The 17,844-nt window shown below is 38.6% G+C and overlaps 2 protein-coding genes across 5 annotated transcripts in view; one reads left to right on the top strand and one right to left on the bottom strand.

Moving 5' to 3' along the window:
* The window catches only part of PDE7A (phosphodiesterase 7A), a 125,585-nt gene that overhangs the window by 81,203 nt on the left and 26,538 nt on the right, over positions 1–17,844 (top strand). For both annotated transcript variants that reach the window (XM_019032462.4, XM_063709244.1), the window contains 2 exons: positions 14,261–14,412; positions 16,597–16,660. In XM_019032462.4, the coding sequence (XP_018888007.4) occupies positions 14,261–14,412; positions 16,597–16,660 (216 nt within the window). The remainder of the gene's footprint in view (positions 1–14,260; positions 14,413–16,596; positions 16,661–17,844) is intronic.
* The window catches only part of MTFR1 (mitochondrial fission regulator 1), a 127,782-nt gene that overhangs the window by 11,431 nt on the left and 98,507 nt on the right, over positions 1–17,844 (bottom strand). The gene's annotated exons all lie outside the window — the stretch shown is intronic.

Here is a 17,844-nt window from a genome sequence, read left to right on the forward strand (position 1 = left end):
TGATTTGGCTTAGAGAAGCTAAGAATCATTAACTGGAAGTAATACCCGTGATCAGTAAGTCACAGTGTTCATTTAGGTTTGGTGGAGGCTGGTAGTTTGTTCTTGGTCACATAGTGAAGTAATGTGATATTTTAGAAAAGAGCCAGCAAAGCCAACTGCTCTTTAATAGTAACTTGATTAATTCACTGAGCCCTGTTGGCTTTCTAAGCTGGATTGGAATGTAGGTAACCATGTAAACTAGCACAAGCCTGGGACTTAAAATAAATAGTCCAGGCTTGATGGAAGTGGAGCTTTAATAAAGGCAAGTTTAATCTGTTGTGCATTATGCTGTGAAATAAATAATTTGTCTCATGTCACAGTGAGCTCATGAGAATATTGGTAAGAAGGCCGGGCGTGGTGGCTCATGCCTGTAATCCTAGCACTTTGGGAGGCCGAGGTGGGTGGATCACGAGGTCAGGAATTCAAGACCAGCCTGGCCAACATGGTGAAACCCCATCTCTACTAAAAATACAGACATTAGCTGGGCATGGTGGTGAGTGCCTGTAATCCCAGCTACTCGGGAGGCTGAGGCAGGAGAATTGCTTGAATCAGGACCTGGGAGGCGGAGGTTGCAGTGAGCTGAGATTGCGCCACTGCACTCTAGCCTAGGCCACAGGGCGAGACTCTGTCTAAAAAAAAAAAAAAGAAAAAAAAAACAATATTGGTAAGAAGGTCAGATATTGTGTAATACAGCCAGAGGGTGAGCTTTTTAGTAATTGTTCGGATGAAAGTACTAGTTAAATTCTCATAGTCACTCTTGTTCCCAGTTCCTCATGTATCCTCTCTCCTGTATTCCTAAATGATGTTAATTATTCAGCTTGATATCCTTTCCTCTCTGTAGTGGCCTCTATTTGCTTTTTTCACTCAGGTTTCGCTAACCTGCTGACAGAACACCTGGGTGTAACCTTCCCAGCACTACCCTCCTTCCTTTCCCCATAATAGGAGTCTATAGGCTTTTCCAAAGTAAGAATTTTACATGTCATTACTCTAGGAAAACAGTGTCTGTGTGATGAGGGGAGTGGGGGTGTGGAGTAAACATGAAGAAACTAAAAATTTCCAACAGTCTTAAAGTGATCTCATCATGTTTTATCCTTGATTTATAGTTCCTGATCCCTTTTCTTAGATCATATTTTGGAAGCAATTCTAGGACAGTTCTGGAAATCTCTCTAATTTTCTTTTAGAACTTAGTCGCCAGTTTGGCATGGGTTTTAGACACTATTGAAGTGCACTCCTATTCCTTGTTCTACTTCTGAATACTTATTCTAAGGGAATCTATTAGGTTGTGTACAAAAATTTAGTTATAAGGATCTTTATTGCAGAATTGTTTGTAAGCAAAATAAAAGTTTGAAACAGTTTTATAGCAAAAAGATTAAGTGATGATAATTTCATACATTAGACTAATACATGGCTAGTAAAAGTGATGTTACATATATTTATTGGCATGAAAAGATAATAGATACATTTTTGTTTTGTTTTGAGGAGTCTCACTCTGTTGCCCAGGCTGGAGTGCAGTGGCACGATCTTAGCTCACTGCAACCTCTACTTCCCAGGTTCAAATGATTCTCCTGCTTCAGCCTCTCAAGTAGCTGGTATTACAGGCGACCACCACCACACCCAGATAATTTTTGCATTTTTAGTAGAGATGGGGTTTCACCATATTAGCCAGGCTAGTCTTGAACTCCTGACCTCAAGTGATCTGCCTGCCTCGGGCTCCCAAAGTGCTAGGATTATAGGTGTGAGCCACCGTGCTCAGCCGATAAATTCTGATGTGAAAAAAATAGTATTAACTTTCTTAGATGAAAGAAAAATTATACGTATATATACATATAGAAAATAATTCTTAAAAAAAAATCTAGAGTACCAGGGTGAGGTGTTAACAATGGTTGTTTCTGGACAGTTAAGCTCTCACATGCAACCTTTCCCCATTCTCAAACCTAGGCTGAGCAAAAGAGAGGGTTTGGGATGTCTCATCCCAGAAAGGACCTTTAGGAAAAATCCCCTTTAAAAGAAAGGGGTGAATGCCATTCAAAATGACAGAGTAAGAACCTCCAGTGGTTGATCTCTCCACTGAAACAACTACCCAAGTAGAAAAAATGACCAGAATCAACTATTTCAGCATTCTGGGCCCTGATTGGACACTTAGAGTCACCAAGAGAGTACTTGTTGAAGGGAGAGGCCACTGTTTTTTGGCAAGACAGCTTGGGTGAACCAGTAGCCATCCCCCATTCCTCAGCCCTGTGGCCTGTGGGGATATGGCCCATATGCCTGCAGTATCTGGCTGAAGCCAGGGTGGGAAGTGGGGACCTTGGTGTTCTTGTCATTCTGGCGGATCCCTGAGGGACTGATGCAGATGTTTTCACAAGATTTGGCCCTCTTGGCCTCAGGGGTTTCCCCCAGTGGCATCTGTCAGGAGATTTAAGGAGACAGTACTGTCCTGACCCCCTCACCCCCATTTTGGAGCCAGACACTTAAGGAAATCTGTGCCACATCACTGGCTGACTGCAGAGATAATGGAACAGAAACTTCAGTGATTACATATAAGGAATAGAAAAAGGCAAACAGACAAGCAAAGGGAAAAATAGTTTGGAAAAGACGTAAAATGCAAGCAAGTATCCCCGTGTGCCTCCCTGAGGTCCATGGAATGAGTGGATCTGGGGGTACTGCAGCAGTGTAGAGATGGGCTGAATCAAGACATGTTCCTTTTGCCCCCTCTCAGACACATAATGACGGTAAGAACAGTCCTGTTTCTCCGCAAGAGAGACAGAGGCTGCCTATGGTTATGGGACAGATTCCATGGTAGGAACGCCCTGAACATAGCTGGCAAGTGAGACTGATGCTGGTAGCCCTGGGGGGCTACAGATGGGATAGACCTGATTCTGGATTGGGCTTTGCTTACTTGTGGAAGATGCAAATGCTTAGAGTGCCATTAAAGAGCTAGAACAGAAGGTACTGCATGGATTTCGGTGGCCAACAGTTGTCAGACAAAGGAACATACTGTACAGCCCATAATGTCCAGCACTGGGCAGAGAGATAACCTCTTCAGAGTATAGTTTGAAAGATAAGTAGAAATGGCAATGGAAACACTGTCCATAACAGAGGGAGATGAAAGCACAAAGGGCTGGCTTACTCACCGTCACAAGTGTGTGCTCACATTCAGCATGAGTGGGACTAAAGGAGTGTCCCCACAAGATTTTTGTCTTTTTCTGGTTGATCTGGTGAATAGGGGTTGTGGAGGATGCTGATATGACTATAAATTCTTGCCAAGGGAGAAGTGCACTAGTATAACAACTATAGTTTTTTTCTTTCTTCCCCAAATCACCTAAAAACATTTTTCCCCCTTACCTGATACAGTAGTCCTAGGACTACAAGTGCTGGAAACAAGGATTATTTCTAAGCAAGAAAGTGTAACTGTATTTTTAAGCCTTATGCCAGAATTCCTGAGGGCCTGATGGGGGTGGGTTGTGCCTTCACCCCATCTGGCAAAATTGGGGCTGAGAGTGAATACGGCTGTTATTGCCTAGTGGTAAAAATGGTTCACTAGTTCAGAACCTTTGTAACCCTACCCTCTATGAATGGGAATGGACACAGGAAAAGGCACGTGCTAGACTAGTATTACAGCCAGCAATCTGGACTAGCACAGAGACCAAACTTAATGCTCCTTCCAAATGTGGAAACGTTTGAGTAAAAATAAATGACAAGTGGAGAAAAGGAGGACTAATAACTGAGGGTAAATAAATGAGTAAGTGGGTTATAAACTGAGGGAAATCAAACATTACATTAAAAGTCTTGGAGTTGGCTGGGTGTGGTGGCTCACACCTGTCATCCCAGCACTTTGGGAGGCCAAGGCGGTCGGATCATGAGGTCAGGAGATCGAGACCAGCCTGGCCAATATGGTGAAACCCCATCTCTACTAAAAATGCAAAAGTTAGCCGGGCGTGGTGACACACGTCTGTAGTCCCAGCTACTCAGGAGGCTGAGGCAGAAGAATCACTTGGACCCAGGAAGCAGAGGTTGCAGTGAGCCCGGATCATGCCACTGCACTTCAGCCTGGGCGACAGAGCGAGACTCAGTCTTAAAAAAACAAACAAAACAAAACAAAAACAAAGTATTGGAGCAAGAGACAACATTATCTCTTAGCTCAATTATTCCAGATGCCGGAAAGAATAACACTGTATGTTTGCCAAACTACTGCTACTTTTGGAACCTGACAAGATCTAAAAAAACCCTACAAACCTGAGTAGCTTCATCCTGGGAGACAGTCATGCACTATGATGGACTGGACTAGTTATTAATAATTATGTATATTCTTTTGATGTAAAGGATCCGTGTTTGAAAACCAGGGGATGACCTGCGGTATTATATGTTTTTGCCCACAATTCCTGGCTTGTAACTTCCATAGCCCTTGTTACAGTCTTTTGTTGTAATGTTGAGTGTGTCAGGCCTCAGGAGCAGGCCTCAAGAAAAACAATTTCTCTGACCTTCTCCTGCCCTCCTTTCACCTGCCCCAAGGCAGGACTCTGATGTCTGCCCACTTTTCTGATTGTGGGTCCTAAGACCTTCCCCAGAGAGAGTTTTGCCCTATACCTTGGGGGAAGGAATGCTGACATTATGAAGCTTCCATAAAAACCCAAGAGGACCGCATTCAGGGAGCCTCCACATAGCTGAACACCTGCAGGTTCCTGGAGAGTGGTGCACCTACGGAGGGCATGGAAGCTCTGCACCCCTTCCCCCATACCTCGCCCTATACATCCCTTTATCTGTTTCCTTGAAATACCCTTTATCATAAGCCAGCAAAATTTTAAAAATAAACAATCCTGGAGGAGTAAAATAATTCAGTTTCCAGAGCTTCCCCAGTGTAAAACTTGGAATGTTCAGTTTCCAACAAAAAAATACAAAACATACAGGAAAATATAGCCCACAGGAAAAAAGAAGAATTTGATATAAACCACCCCGGAGGAAGCCCACACATTGGAATTACTAGTCAAAGATGTTAAATGAACTATCTTAAATGTTTACTGAACTAAAAGAAAACATGGACAAATAACTAAAAACAAATAAGGAAAACAATGTACAAACAAAATGAGAATCTCAGTAAAGAGAAAGAAATTGTAAAAAGGAACCAAACAGAAATTCTAGAATTGAAAAGTAGAATAACTGAAATGAAAAATCTGCGGTTGAAACCTTTGAGCAGGGGGAAGTAAGGATCAGCAAACTTGAAGGCAAGATAATTGAAACTGTCCATTCTGAGGAGTAGAAAGAGAGAGAGAAAAAAAGAGAAATGAACAGAGCCTGAGAGACTGGTGGCACCATCAAGTGTACCAGTACATGAATCACTGGAGTCCCAGAAAGAAAAAGGGGCAGAAAAAAATATTTGAAAAAATAAACTTCCCAAATCTGGTGAAGACATGAATATGCACATCCAAGAAGCTCGGTAAATTCCAATCAGGACAAACTCAGAAATCCACACTGAGACACACTATAGTCTAATTGTTGAAACCCAAAGAGTAAGAATTTTGAAATCAGCAAGAGAGAAGCAACTTGTCTTGTACAAGGGATTCTCAATAAGATTAATAGCTGATTTCTCATTAAGAACCTTGGCGGCCAGAAGGGAATAAGCTAACATATTGTCAGTCCTGAAAACAAAAACAAAAAACTGTCAACCACGAATTCCATATTTGGCAAAACTATCCTTGAAGAATGAAGGAGAGTTTAACATATTTCCAGACAAACAAAAGTTGAGGGAGTTCATTACCAGTAGACCTGTCCTACAAGAAATGGTAGATTCAACACAGTGGCACATGCCTGTAATCCTAGCTACTCAGGAGGCTAGGGCAAGAAGATCTCTTGAGCTCAGGAGTTCAAGGCCAGCCTAGGCGACATAGTGAGATCTCCATTTCAAAGAGAATAAGAAAGAAATGCTAAAGGGAGTTCTTTATGATGACATAAAAGGGTATTAACAGTTACCTAAAGCCATAAGAGGAAATAAAGAACACTGGTAAAGGTTACTACACAAGTAAATATATAAACCAGTGTTATATTTTTGGTTTATAACACCTCTTTTACTTATATGATTTAAAAGGCAAATGCATGTAACAATAATTATGTCTGTGGTAATGGGCACACACATATAAAGATGTAACTTGTGATAATAACAATAGGAAGGAGGAGGATTGGAGATGCATACGAGCAGTGTTTGTATACTATTGAAATTAAATTGGTATTATTCAAACTAGGTCTTTATAAGTTTAAGGTGTTAATTGTAATCCCCAAAGTAACCACTAAGTAAATTTAAGAATACACAAAACAGGAAAGGAGGGAATCAAAATGATGCACAAACAAAACAAAACAAAACAAAAACCTAAATTTTAAAAAGGCAATAATGGGCCGGGCGTGGTGGCTCATGCCTGTAATCCCAGCACTTTGGGAGGCTGAGGCGGGTGGATCCCCTGAGTTCAGGAGTTTAAGACCAGCTGGGCCAACTTGAGGAAAACCCATCTCTACTAAAGATATAAAAATCAGCTGGGCGTGGTGGCACGCACCTATAGTCCCAGCTACTTGGGAGGCTGAGGCAGGAGAAGCACTTGAACCTGGGAAGCAGACGTTACAGTGAGCCGAGACCACACCACTGCACTCCAGCCTGGGCAACAGAGTGAGACTCTGTCTCAAAAAAAAAAAAATCAGTGAAAAAAAAATAAACAGGCAATGATGGAAGAATTTTTATTTTTATTTTTATTTTTTTGAGAGAGTCTCACTCTGTCGCCAGGCTGGAGTGCAGTGGCGCGATTTCGGCTCACTGCAACCTCCGCCTCCCGGGTTCAGGCGATTCTCCTGCCTCAGCCTCCCGAGTAGGTGGGACTACAGGTGCATGCCACCACGCCCAGCTTATTTTTGTATTTTTAGTAGAGACGGGGTTTCATCTTCTTGGCCAGGATGGACTCAATCTCTTGACCTCGTGATCCACCTGCCTCAGCCTGTAATCCCAGCACTTTGGGAGGCTGAGGCGGGTGGATCACAAGGTCAGGAGTTCGAGACCAGCCTGGCCAACATGGTGAAACCCCATCTCTACTAAAAATACAAAAATTAGCTGGGCATGGTGGTGGGCACCTGTAATCTCAGCTACTCGGGAGCCTGAGGCAGGAGAATGGTTTGAACCCAGGAGGTGGAGATTGCAGTGAGCCGAGATTGCACCATTGTACTTCAGCCTGAACGACAGGGCAAGACTCTGTCTCAAAAAAAAAAAAAAAAAAAGAAGAAGACATATAACAAAATGGCAGAAGTAAATCCTTCTTTATCGAAATTGCATTAAATGTCAATGGATTACATTTTTCTCTATTTTATTTTTATTTATTTCTTCATTTAGAAACAGGGTCTCACTCTGTTGCCCAGTCTGGAGTGCAGTGATGGAATCTCAGCTCACTCCAACTTCTGCCTCCTGGGCTCAAGCAGTCCTCCCGCCTCTGTCTCTGGAGTAGCTTGGACTGCAGGCATGCACCACCATACCCAGCTAAATTTTTCTCTTTAAAGGCAGAGATTGGCAGATTGGGGAAAAAAAAACCCCCACTGTATGCTGTATTAAAGAGATTCACTTCACTTTAAATATAAGGACACAAAGAGGTTGAAAGTAAAAGAATGGGAAAGGAGGTATATGATAGTTAATAGTGAGTGTCAACTTGATTGGATTGAAGGATGCAAAGTATTGATCCTGGGTGTGTCTGTGAGGGTGTTACCAAAAGAGATTAACATTTGAGCGAGTGGGCTGGGAAAGGCAGACACACCCTCAATCTGGGGGGTTGGGGGGCACCATCTAATCAGCTGCCAGCGTGGCTAGAATATAAAGCAAGAAGAAAAACATGGAAAGACTAGACTGGCCTAGCTTCCTAGCCCACATCTTTCTCCTGTGCTGGATCCCTCAAACATCAGACTCCCAAGTTCTTCAGTTCTGGGACTCAGACTTGCTTTCCTTGCTCCTCAGCTTGCAGATGCCCTATTGTGGGACCTTGTGATCGTGTGAGTTAATACTTAACTCCCCTTTAGAGGGACAGAACTAATCTAGAGAACCCTAATATAACATACCATGCAGATAATAACCAAAAGAGATCTGGGGTGACTATATTATTATTGGCAGACAGTATACACTTTAAGTTTTGAAAAAAAGGTTATGAGATAAAAGGCATTGTATATTGATAAAAGTTTCAATCCAGCAGGAAGATATAATGATGATAAACACATATGTATATCTAACAATGGATTTCCACAATATATGAAGCAAAATTTGACAGAATTTAAGAGAGAGACAATTCTACAATAATGAAGACTTGAATACCCCACTTTCAATAATGGATAGGACAATCAGATAGAAGAGTAATAAGGAAATCGAGCACCTGAGCAACACTATAATCCAGTTAGAGGTAACAGACACAGAGTACTCAACAGCAGAACACAAATTCTTCTCGAGTGCACATTGAATAGACCATATGTTAGGACACAAAGAAGTCTTAATTTTTCTTTTTTAAAGCTTAGGGGTGGGTGAGGGTGGGGAGCTCACCCTGAAGTACAAAGCTAATTATTTCACTTTCCACATCTGGTCTAGGATCTGGGTTAAGCAGGGTCCAGTGCAGTCTCTCTGGGCCCAGTATGGTTTAGAGAAATAGCAGAGGTGTGATCCTAAGAAGCAGTTTATTTCTTTGGCAGAGAAGGAGAGAGCCATTTGGGTAGTAGAGCTCAGAGGGATTTCCTCTGCTCTCTCCCAAGACCTCCCTTTTATCCCCATTAAGAACTTGGTACAAAGAGTTGGTCCAGGAAAATTCAGCTCATTCAATAATGACTTTTAAAAAAGGAAACTGGCACAGCAGATATTTTAAGTAAAACAGTGGAAGACAGCAGCAGAATTTAATGACTGGAGAGCACTTAATGGAATAGTGCTGCCATAGAACTGATGAAAATTGTGACTAAATTTCCTACCACTCAAAAAATTAAATTAAACAATAGCTTTACCATAAAGCACAAATTTAAGAACTCAGTGAAGAGATAAGACAACAAAAGGAGTTCAGTTGCATTAGACATGTACATTCAGAATCAGAAAATAGTAGAAGTAAAATTTAAATATATCATGGAAAGGAAGACAGATTTGGAAGGCGACAAGATAGAATATATACTGAACACAGTAATGGATATAGCGGATAGAAATGAGAAAAGCAAACAAATAGTTAAAAAGAATTGGAGAGAAAGTGAGATAGAAAACAGATAAAGGTGTTTCAACATAGACAGTTTAGAGTGTCTGATTTTAAAAAGCTAAAATAGCGGAGCAAAGTAGATATTTAGAGATATAATTCAAGAAAACTTTCCAGGAATAACAGAAGATTTAAACTTGTATATTGAAAGAACATACCAGGCAAAAATGACCCAGAATGGTTAACAATGAGATATATCTTAGTAAAGTAATTGGCCTTTAAAGAGAAAGAAAGAATTCTGTGGGCGGCCATACAAAAATACCTAGTCACTTACAAGGGCAAAAATAACAGGTTTGCCTCAGATTTTGCAAGTTTCAATGCCAGAGATAATGAACCAGTACCTTCAAAGAAATTCAAGAAAGGAAAAGGAGAACCAAGAAAGACAAAAGACTACTGAAAAAAAATTTGAACATTCAGTAATATATTATGAGTGAAATATATTGCTGTGAGATAATTTTGTTTTCATGAGCACTTAAGGATACTACTAGAGGATGAACACAAGCAAATAGATAACTGGGGAAATTAAGAGAAAAGGTCTTGCGTTATTGAGTATATTCAGTTTCTACAGCTAAGCCTAAAATGAAAGTAGAGATAAGAGTGAAAGGAAAAAAATATGCTCTGGTAACTAACAATACTGGAAGAGGAAAGGGGAAAGAAGGTGACATATAGAGTGACTTCCTCGTGCAATAACTGAAAATTAGAGGATGGTATCTCAAGCTGACAAATCAAGTAGTAGAAATATAAGCATATTTAACAAAACAAAGGTATTCTTGCAAACTGTAAAACTGTAGCAGTGCCCTTCAGTAGAGGACTGGTTAAATAGATTATGATTCATCTGTATGATAGAATACTTTACAGCCTTATAAAAGAACAGGGAAGGTGTCTATGCACTGACAGGGAGAGTGATCCACAATAAATTAAAGAGCAAGATGCAGAACAGGTTGTAAAATATGCTACCATTTATGTAAAATAAGTAGAAAAATAATATATGTTTCTATATATTTAATTTTTTAAAACTCAGGAAGGGCTGGGCGCAGTGGCTCACACCTGTAATCCCAGCATTTTGGGAGGCTGCAGCAGGCAGATCACCTGAGGTCGGGAGTTCGAGACCAGCCTGACCAACATGGAGAAACCCCGTCTCTACTAAAAATACAAAATTAGCTGGGTGTGGTGGCCCATGCCTGTAATCCTAGCTACTTGAGAGGCTGAGGCAGGAGAATTGCTTGAACCCCGGAGGTGGAGGTTGCGGTGAGCCGATATCACACCATTGCACTCCAGCAACAAGAATGAACAACAAGAATGGGCAACAAGAGATGAAACTCGAGAAAAGGAAAAAAAAAAACCTCAGGAAGGATACAATAGAAACTTTAAGATAAAAGTTACCATTTTGGGGTAGGGCTTGAGAGTGGTTGTATAGGGGACACATAGAGGGTTGAATCATTCACTGTTATTTTCTTTCTTCCCTCCCTTCTTGTTTTTGAAACGTGAATGTATTACATATTCAAAGATTAGATTAATGAAAAAAATCAAACCAGACATCCCCCGAAAGTTCTGGTCCTCTATTAAATCTTAGACAAAACTTTGAGGTAGTTTTAGTTGGCATCTCTGCAAAGTCTCGTGGGATTTTCATTCTTTACCAGAATATAATCTTGTTACGTGTAGGCTTCCTGTATGAGGCCCTCAGACCCTGTAGGTGAAGAAAACACTTTTCCTTGAATGATCTTCCATTTCATCTAGACAGGCTTCATGTCCTTTCTTAATTTGTCTGTGACATAATCAGTAATTGATAAGGGTGGTCCTATATCATTAAGTGAAGGTCCATTTCTTATCCTGTTATGTAGGTTTCTTTATGAGATTAATCTTAGAAGGCATTGGGCTTCCATGATGAGTGATCATTTCCTTGTGAGTCAATATCTAATACTCATTTGCAGCTTAACTTGGTCAAAATAGAACTCTTGATAATGAATCTTAACTTCAGGGCTCTGTGAAACAGGAAACATGTTTTTTTTTTCAGTTAAGGAAAATGAGATATCAGAAGGTTATGACTTGTCAGAAGTTGCCCAGAAAATAAGAGTTAGGCAGGGGAGGATACAACCATGATTTCATGGTTGGGGCCTTGGCTCCCAGACAGTACCAATTGACTTAACCATTGACAGTATGTATCCTACCATGGTGACAGAGCACAGTGGATTGAATTGTTGGAGTTTCCCCCTCAAATGAGACTAATTTATGTTTTGGACCTTATGCAGTTGTCCTTGCAAAGAGATTCTCAAATTCTCTCTCTCTCTCTCACACACACACAGACACACACACACACACACGCAGTGATTCTAATTTACATATATACTACAATGTGATCCTAATACACACACACAGCAATCCTAATTGCCAGTAATAAAATTGTTACCTTTTGTGTGTAATTTAAGGTAAATCAGAGGGAACGCTCATGAAGTGGCACTCATGACCTTGAACTCTGCTTTAGGTTATTTTTTCATAATAAATACAGTACAAGTATTCTGCAACATTTTCTAAAAGTTTTCTAAGTGTGTCGGCTCTAATGCATTCATTGTATTGCATTTTTACCTTGGTTTCTAAGGCTATATTTGTAAAATGGAGATGATAATCTTTGCCTTCTTCACAGGATGGTAATGATTACTAAACGGGATAGTGGATGTGAACATACTCTTGTAAAACTGTAAAGTGCTTTACAAATACAGAGATGGTGGTGCTAGTGTTACATTAATTAGATCTTATCTCCTCCCCACATATTCATACCATGCTATTATGTCCCTTGCAGATCCACTTTTTTCTAGTAATAAAGTTAGAAGAGTCCGTTATATACTTAATATTCCTTTGCATTAGCTATTTTCCTTCTGTTTCTTTTTCTGTCCATACCTTCATCTGAAATAAAGACTATTTTGAATAAGGATGTACACAGAATTTTGTAACGGACAGTAAATAAACAATACTGTAGAGATATAATTTAAAAACCCTTGTGAGTAAACAGGCTTTATAAACAGATCTGTGTTTTTTAATCCAGGTGTCACGCTATATTGGGTATGTGACCTTAGGAAAGTTATTTCATTTCTTGTAGGCACAGTGTTCTCATGTGTAAAGTGGGGCATACTATTTATCTTTTGAAGCTGTTGATAGCTAAATGAGATTCTTTTTACAAAGCACTTGGAACACTGCTTTCATAGAATTTAATCTACCCAAATTTCTTCAAACAGACCAATTCTAGTTTAAACATAATCATCACTTGATATTAATAGTTTTTACTATTTTGGTTCTAGTCCTTTTTATAAAGTAAGTTACATTGGTAAAGATCAGAAATTTAAGATTCATAATTGTTTTAGATACTTGCATTTTACTCACTGGAATGAAAAATGGGAGAAGTAAATCACATAACAGTGTGCATTATTTTACTTCTGTTTATTTGTGTGTATGGGAACCTCAGAGTTCATCAGATATTTTAAAAATAGTATGCATTTATTTAATATATTTTACAATTATTTACTATATGCTTTGCATTACTATTAGGCTTTGGAATACAGAGGTAAAAAAGATAGTTCATGCCTGTACTGAAAGTCATCATTTGTTCAAGGAGACAAAAAACTATAATATCAGAAGTACTATTATAGATGAATGCACAGGGAGCTTTGGGAAGCCAGAGCGGGTGCTTCCCGCCTCTTCAAGATAGGGGCAGTGTACTGAATGTGCTTCCCAGGGAAGGTGACAGCTGAGTCAAGTCTACAAAGAGCCAGACTTGGAGCGTGAAGCCTTCTCTTCCAGGCTAAGGAAATGAAGTTCATATTAAGATGATGAAGAGCCATGAAATGCTTTTATTTAGAGCAAGATGAGCAGATTCAGAATTTCTGATAATTACTGGTAGCATACCTGCAAGCAGTGGGAGCAGCATCAATTTTACCACCCTTGACATGGCTACTATTTAACACCTGCTGTTTCTCTGACTTGTATATATATTATCTCATTTAATCCAGCACCCCTTAAATTAGATATTATTGCCATTATACACATAAGGAAACACAGGGCTAGAGGTTAATAGAGGAGTGAGTGACTGGATATGCAAGAGAGAATATGTTTGATTACCTTCCATTTCACCTGGTGATTCTAAATTAAGAGAGATGATTTATTGATCCTCAGTCTTGATTTTCCTGTTTTATATTGTGAACATTTTACTGAATTTGCTTTGATTTTAGAATCTAAAGATAACGTATGTTCCCTGCAAGACAGATTTTACCCCAGATCTGTCATTTCATCTGGTGCCCAATCCAGGGAACTCTGGTTTATTCTAACACTAGAGGGAAAAAATGGCTATGTTAGACTCACTGAAGGAGAACATTCCAGTCTCCACTGCAGAACTGCATCTTTTCTAGAGCATATCACCTTAATAATTTTTATCCCTATCCTTTAGAACACTTACAGGATATAAACCACTTTGCTCCCCCTTCTACCTCCTTTTCTTCTTAATTATCTTAAGTAAATATTTGAAATGATACCTCATTGGGATATGAAATGTTTTACTTGTGTAATTGTTAAAATCTCATATGTAACTTAGGACCTGGCTTTTCTAGTAGTTTGAAACTAGGTTTTTTCCATGTTTCTGCTCCATGTTTATGTGGTATATTGAAGCAAAAGAGTAAGAGGTTATAGCATTTTAAAGTTAAAAAAACAAACAAACCCTGATTATTAATCCCACCAGTCTTCGTTAGCTTTCTAAATGCTGTCAAAATTGGCCATTGACCTTCATCCTTAGTTCTTTCATTGAAAATAGAAATGTAATAGAGTGAGAACTCACTTAAAAAAATAAAATAAAATAGAAATAAAGTATCACTTCTCTCATGGAAATGTGGTATAATTGTTTAAATGAATTTTTAAAAATACTTGTATATAACTAAAAGTGGTATTGCAAAGATAGCATGTGTATAATTTTAACTTGCTATACTCACCTTTTATTCTTTTTATTTCAGCTCAATCTGAAATTGAAGTGTCTGTCTCTGCAAGGAATATCAGAAGGCTACTAAGTTTCCAGCGATATCTTAGATCTTCACGCTTTTTTCGTGGTACTGCGGTTTCAAATTCCCTAAACATTTTAGATGATGATTATAATGGACAAGCCAAGGTGTGTATAGTTTTTTTAAGAAAACATTAATTTTTTGATAAGTTTACTGAAGGCCTTTATTCCCCATACAGTAATGATTTATAGAGTTTTTTTCTCTGTCTATGAAAAGCAGTTGAGCCTGTTTTCCAGGTTTTTTTCTTTAGAGCAGCTGTTTGTTTTATAATTAGACATTACAGAGCAAGGGAAATTTCTGAAATAACTAAAGTAGTGACAACGTTTTCATTTATTATTATAACATTACGTAACAAGGAGATCAATAGAACATTAAACTATAAGATCTCACAGAATTGTAATGCTGGGAAGACTCTTAGAGATTACCTGATCTAATCATGTCCGTATTCCATCAATGAAGAAACTGAGTTCAAGAGAGCACGAGGGACTTGTTTGCGCTCACCCAGCTGGTTAGAGGTAAACCCAGCACAGAAAGTTAGGTCTCTTTCTCTTTTTTTGTGTGTGTGTGTGTATTAATAACATCTTTTCACAAAGGTCTCGTGACTTTCAGTCAAATGAGTCTTCATAGTCTCTTGCATTGAGAGAGATTTTTGAGGGTTTAGATGTATCATAGTTAAATTTGTTGATTGTGAGCATTATTTACTTCCTCTTTATATAATTTAAAAGAAATGTCTTACTGAACATCAGGGTTAAATGAGCTTGTTTTTAACCAAATGAGGATTTTAAATAATATTAAATTTCCAATGTATTTTAAGTTATCTTTGACTTAATATTTACAGACCAGATTCTTGAGTTTGTGTAGGTAAGTTTTTAAGTTGTGTAGGTAAAGCTGGGGTGTCTTCTTTACAATTACATGAAAGTGAAAAAAATTACTTCCCTGTTTAGTAAAAGAAATCAGTGGAAAGTGTTCATGCCTGCTTTAAATGTTAAAACGTTTACAAGTTCTGCCTTTTAGAATGAGAATATTGATCTCTGTGTCATTTGTTGTTATTAGTACTGTTACAATTAATGATTTCTACTAGTAGTATCTTAGTGTTGCTCATGTCAGTGTATTCATAAATGTATACAACAGTGAACTTTTGGATATAAAATATAAGTTTTTTTCTAGAAAAAGTCCACAAAATGTTCAGGTTAAGAATGTATGGTATAAAAATATTTGGTTTTTAGGGCCTTTATGGGATTTATTTGCTTGGCTGAAGTACACATTATCCTAAAAGTTAATGTAGTAAATTGTGTTATTTTATAAGCATATTTAGATAATATAAATACATATCCATAAGTTAGAAGTGTTTTTTTAAAAACTGAATAACAAATAATTTAAGCATGGTGTGGTATCAGTGTCAGATGCCTAGGTTCTAGAAACAGACTACCTAATTTAAGATCCCAGCTCTATCACTTTATAGCTGAGCAAGTTAGTTATTTTTTGCTTGTTTCTACGTCCCTAAAATGAGAATTGAAAACAATGCCTGGGCCGGGTGCAGTGGCTCATGCCTGTAATCCTAGCACGTTCGGAGGCCAAGGTGGGAGAATCACTAGAGTCCAGGAGTTTGAAACCAGCCTGGGCAGCATGGTGAGACCTTGTTTCTACAAAAAAAAAAAAAAAATTAGCCAGGTATGGTAACACATGCTTGTAGTCCCAGCTTCTCGGGAGGCCGAGACAGGAGGATTGCTTGAGCCCAGGAGGTCATGGCTGCAGTGAGCCGTCTTGTTTGTACCACTGCATTCCAGCCTTGGTGACAGTGAGTGTGAGACCCTGTCTCAAAGAAAAAAGAAAACAACATCTGATAGTGTTGTTCTTAGTAATAAAAGAGTGAGTAACTTATAACAGTACCTGGAATATAGTAAATACTCAGTAGTGTCACTTATTTTTATTAGATTGTTTGCAATTTAGTTTCTAAACCATACAACATTTGAACCACACTTCTGTGATGTTAAGTGATACTAGAATTCTTAAAGGTTTGCAAGACTGTAGCAATAAGCTGGGAAACATAACCTTCCTGTGCATTCATTAATTGAAAAACAAAATAATGTTTCATTTTTCAAATGGAGTTTATCCCTTTGGCATTTTTTTTGGAGCCAGTTGAAAAAGTCATGATTAAAAGAAAAATGATACTTGTATTTTTTAAAGTAAATCAATCACTTTACATTTTCTTTAACTTCTCTATGGAATATCTCCAAAAGACAATGTTATTGAAATTAAATTACAGTAGAAATGTTTGGTTTTCATTTCAGTGTATGCTGGAAAAAGTTGGAAATTGGAATTTTGATATCTTTCTATTTGATAGACTAACAAATGGTAAGTGAAGAATTTGACTTGCTCAAGTTAATGTAGTCTAGATTACTGCATTGATGGTGCAGCCGCTGGTGCGTTGCTTTCATTTACTGTACTAAGGTTGTGAGCCCTCTGCTGGAAGAGAGTGTATTAGTCCATTTTCACACTGCTGATAAAGACATACCCGAGACTGGGTAATTGAGAAAAAGAGGTTTAATGGACTCATAGTTCCATGTGGCCGGGGAGGCCTCACAATCATGGTGGAAGGTGAAAGGCACATCTTACATGTCGGCAGGCAAGAGAGAAATGAGAGCCAAGCAAAAGGGGAAACCCCTTATGAAATCATCAGATCTCGTTAGACTTATCCACTACCACAAGAACAGTGTGGGGGAAAGCACCTCCATGATTCAATTGTCTCCCACCGGGTCCCTCCCACAACACATGGGAATTATGGGAACTACAATTCAAGGTGAGATTTGGCTGGGGACACAGCCAGACCATATCAGGGAGCATCATTTTTTTCTCTTTTTAAGTGACTTTTCTAAAAGCCTACAGAATCAATCTCATAATTTTATGTTTTGATTATTGTCCTTAAAAGTAATCAAATCATCATTATTATCATCATCATCATGACTTGGCGGATTGGTTGGCAATTGCCGCTGCTATTATTAATAATAACCCAAAGTAAACATTATTATCTCATGTTTTTTATTTTTATTTTTTGGTTTCTTTTAGATTGTGGCCATTTATAATCACATCTGATGTTGTATGCCTGTTTCCTGACCAAAGCAGTGGTTCCTTGCTTTCAGATAGGGAATGGGGAAGAGCTGTAGCTTTTTTAAGAGCGCTTATCAGAATCTACAGAGTATGGGTGGTTTGGGGGAAAATGCCCACAGGTGATTCTAATCACTCCTGAGTTTAGTTTGGTTCTGGATGGAGGGGTCATGTTTTCTTATTCTCTTTGGGGACAGAAACATGTTCTGTAGGAAAAGGAACAGGGAATCACTCTTATTTAGGATAAAATTGTGGGCATAATTATTGGTGGTACAATTGAGGACCACTAAACCTTAGGCAGTTCTACCTTTTAGTATATTTTTATTTGGGTAGCTTTTCTAGAAATATAATTTCCTTTATCAAGAAAGTGTTCATTTCCATTTCCATTTTTAAAAAAGTTCCTTCATGCCTGTTTTTTTTGTTGTTGTTGTTGT

This window comes from Gorilla gorilla, chromosome 7, assembly GCF_029281585.2.
Source record: "Gorilla gorilla gorilla isolate KB3781 chromosome 7, NHGRI_mGorGor1-v2.1_pri, whole genome shotgun sequence".
In the NCBI taxonomy this organism is placed as follows: Eukaryota; Metazoa; Chordata; class Mammalia; order Primates; family Hominidae; genus Gorilla; species Gorilla gorilla.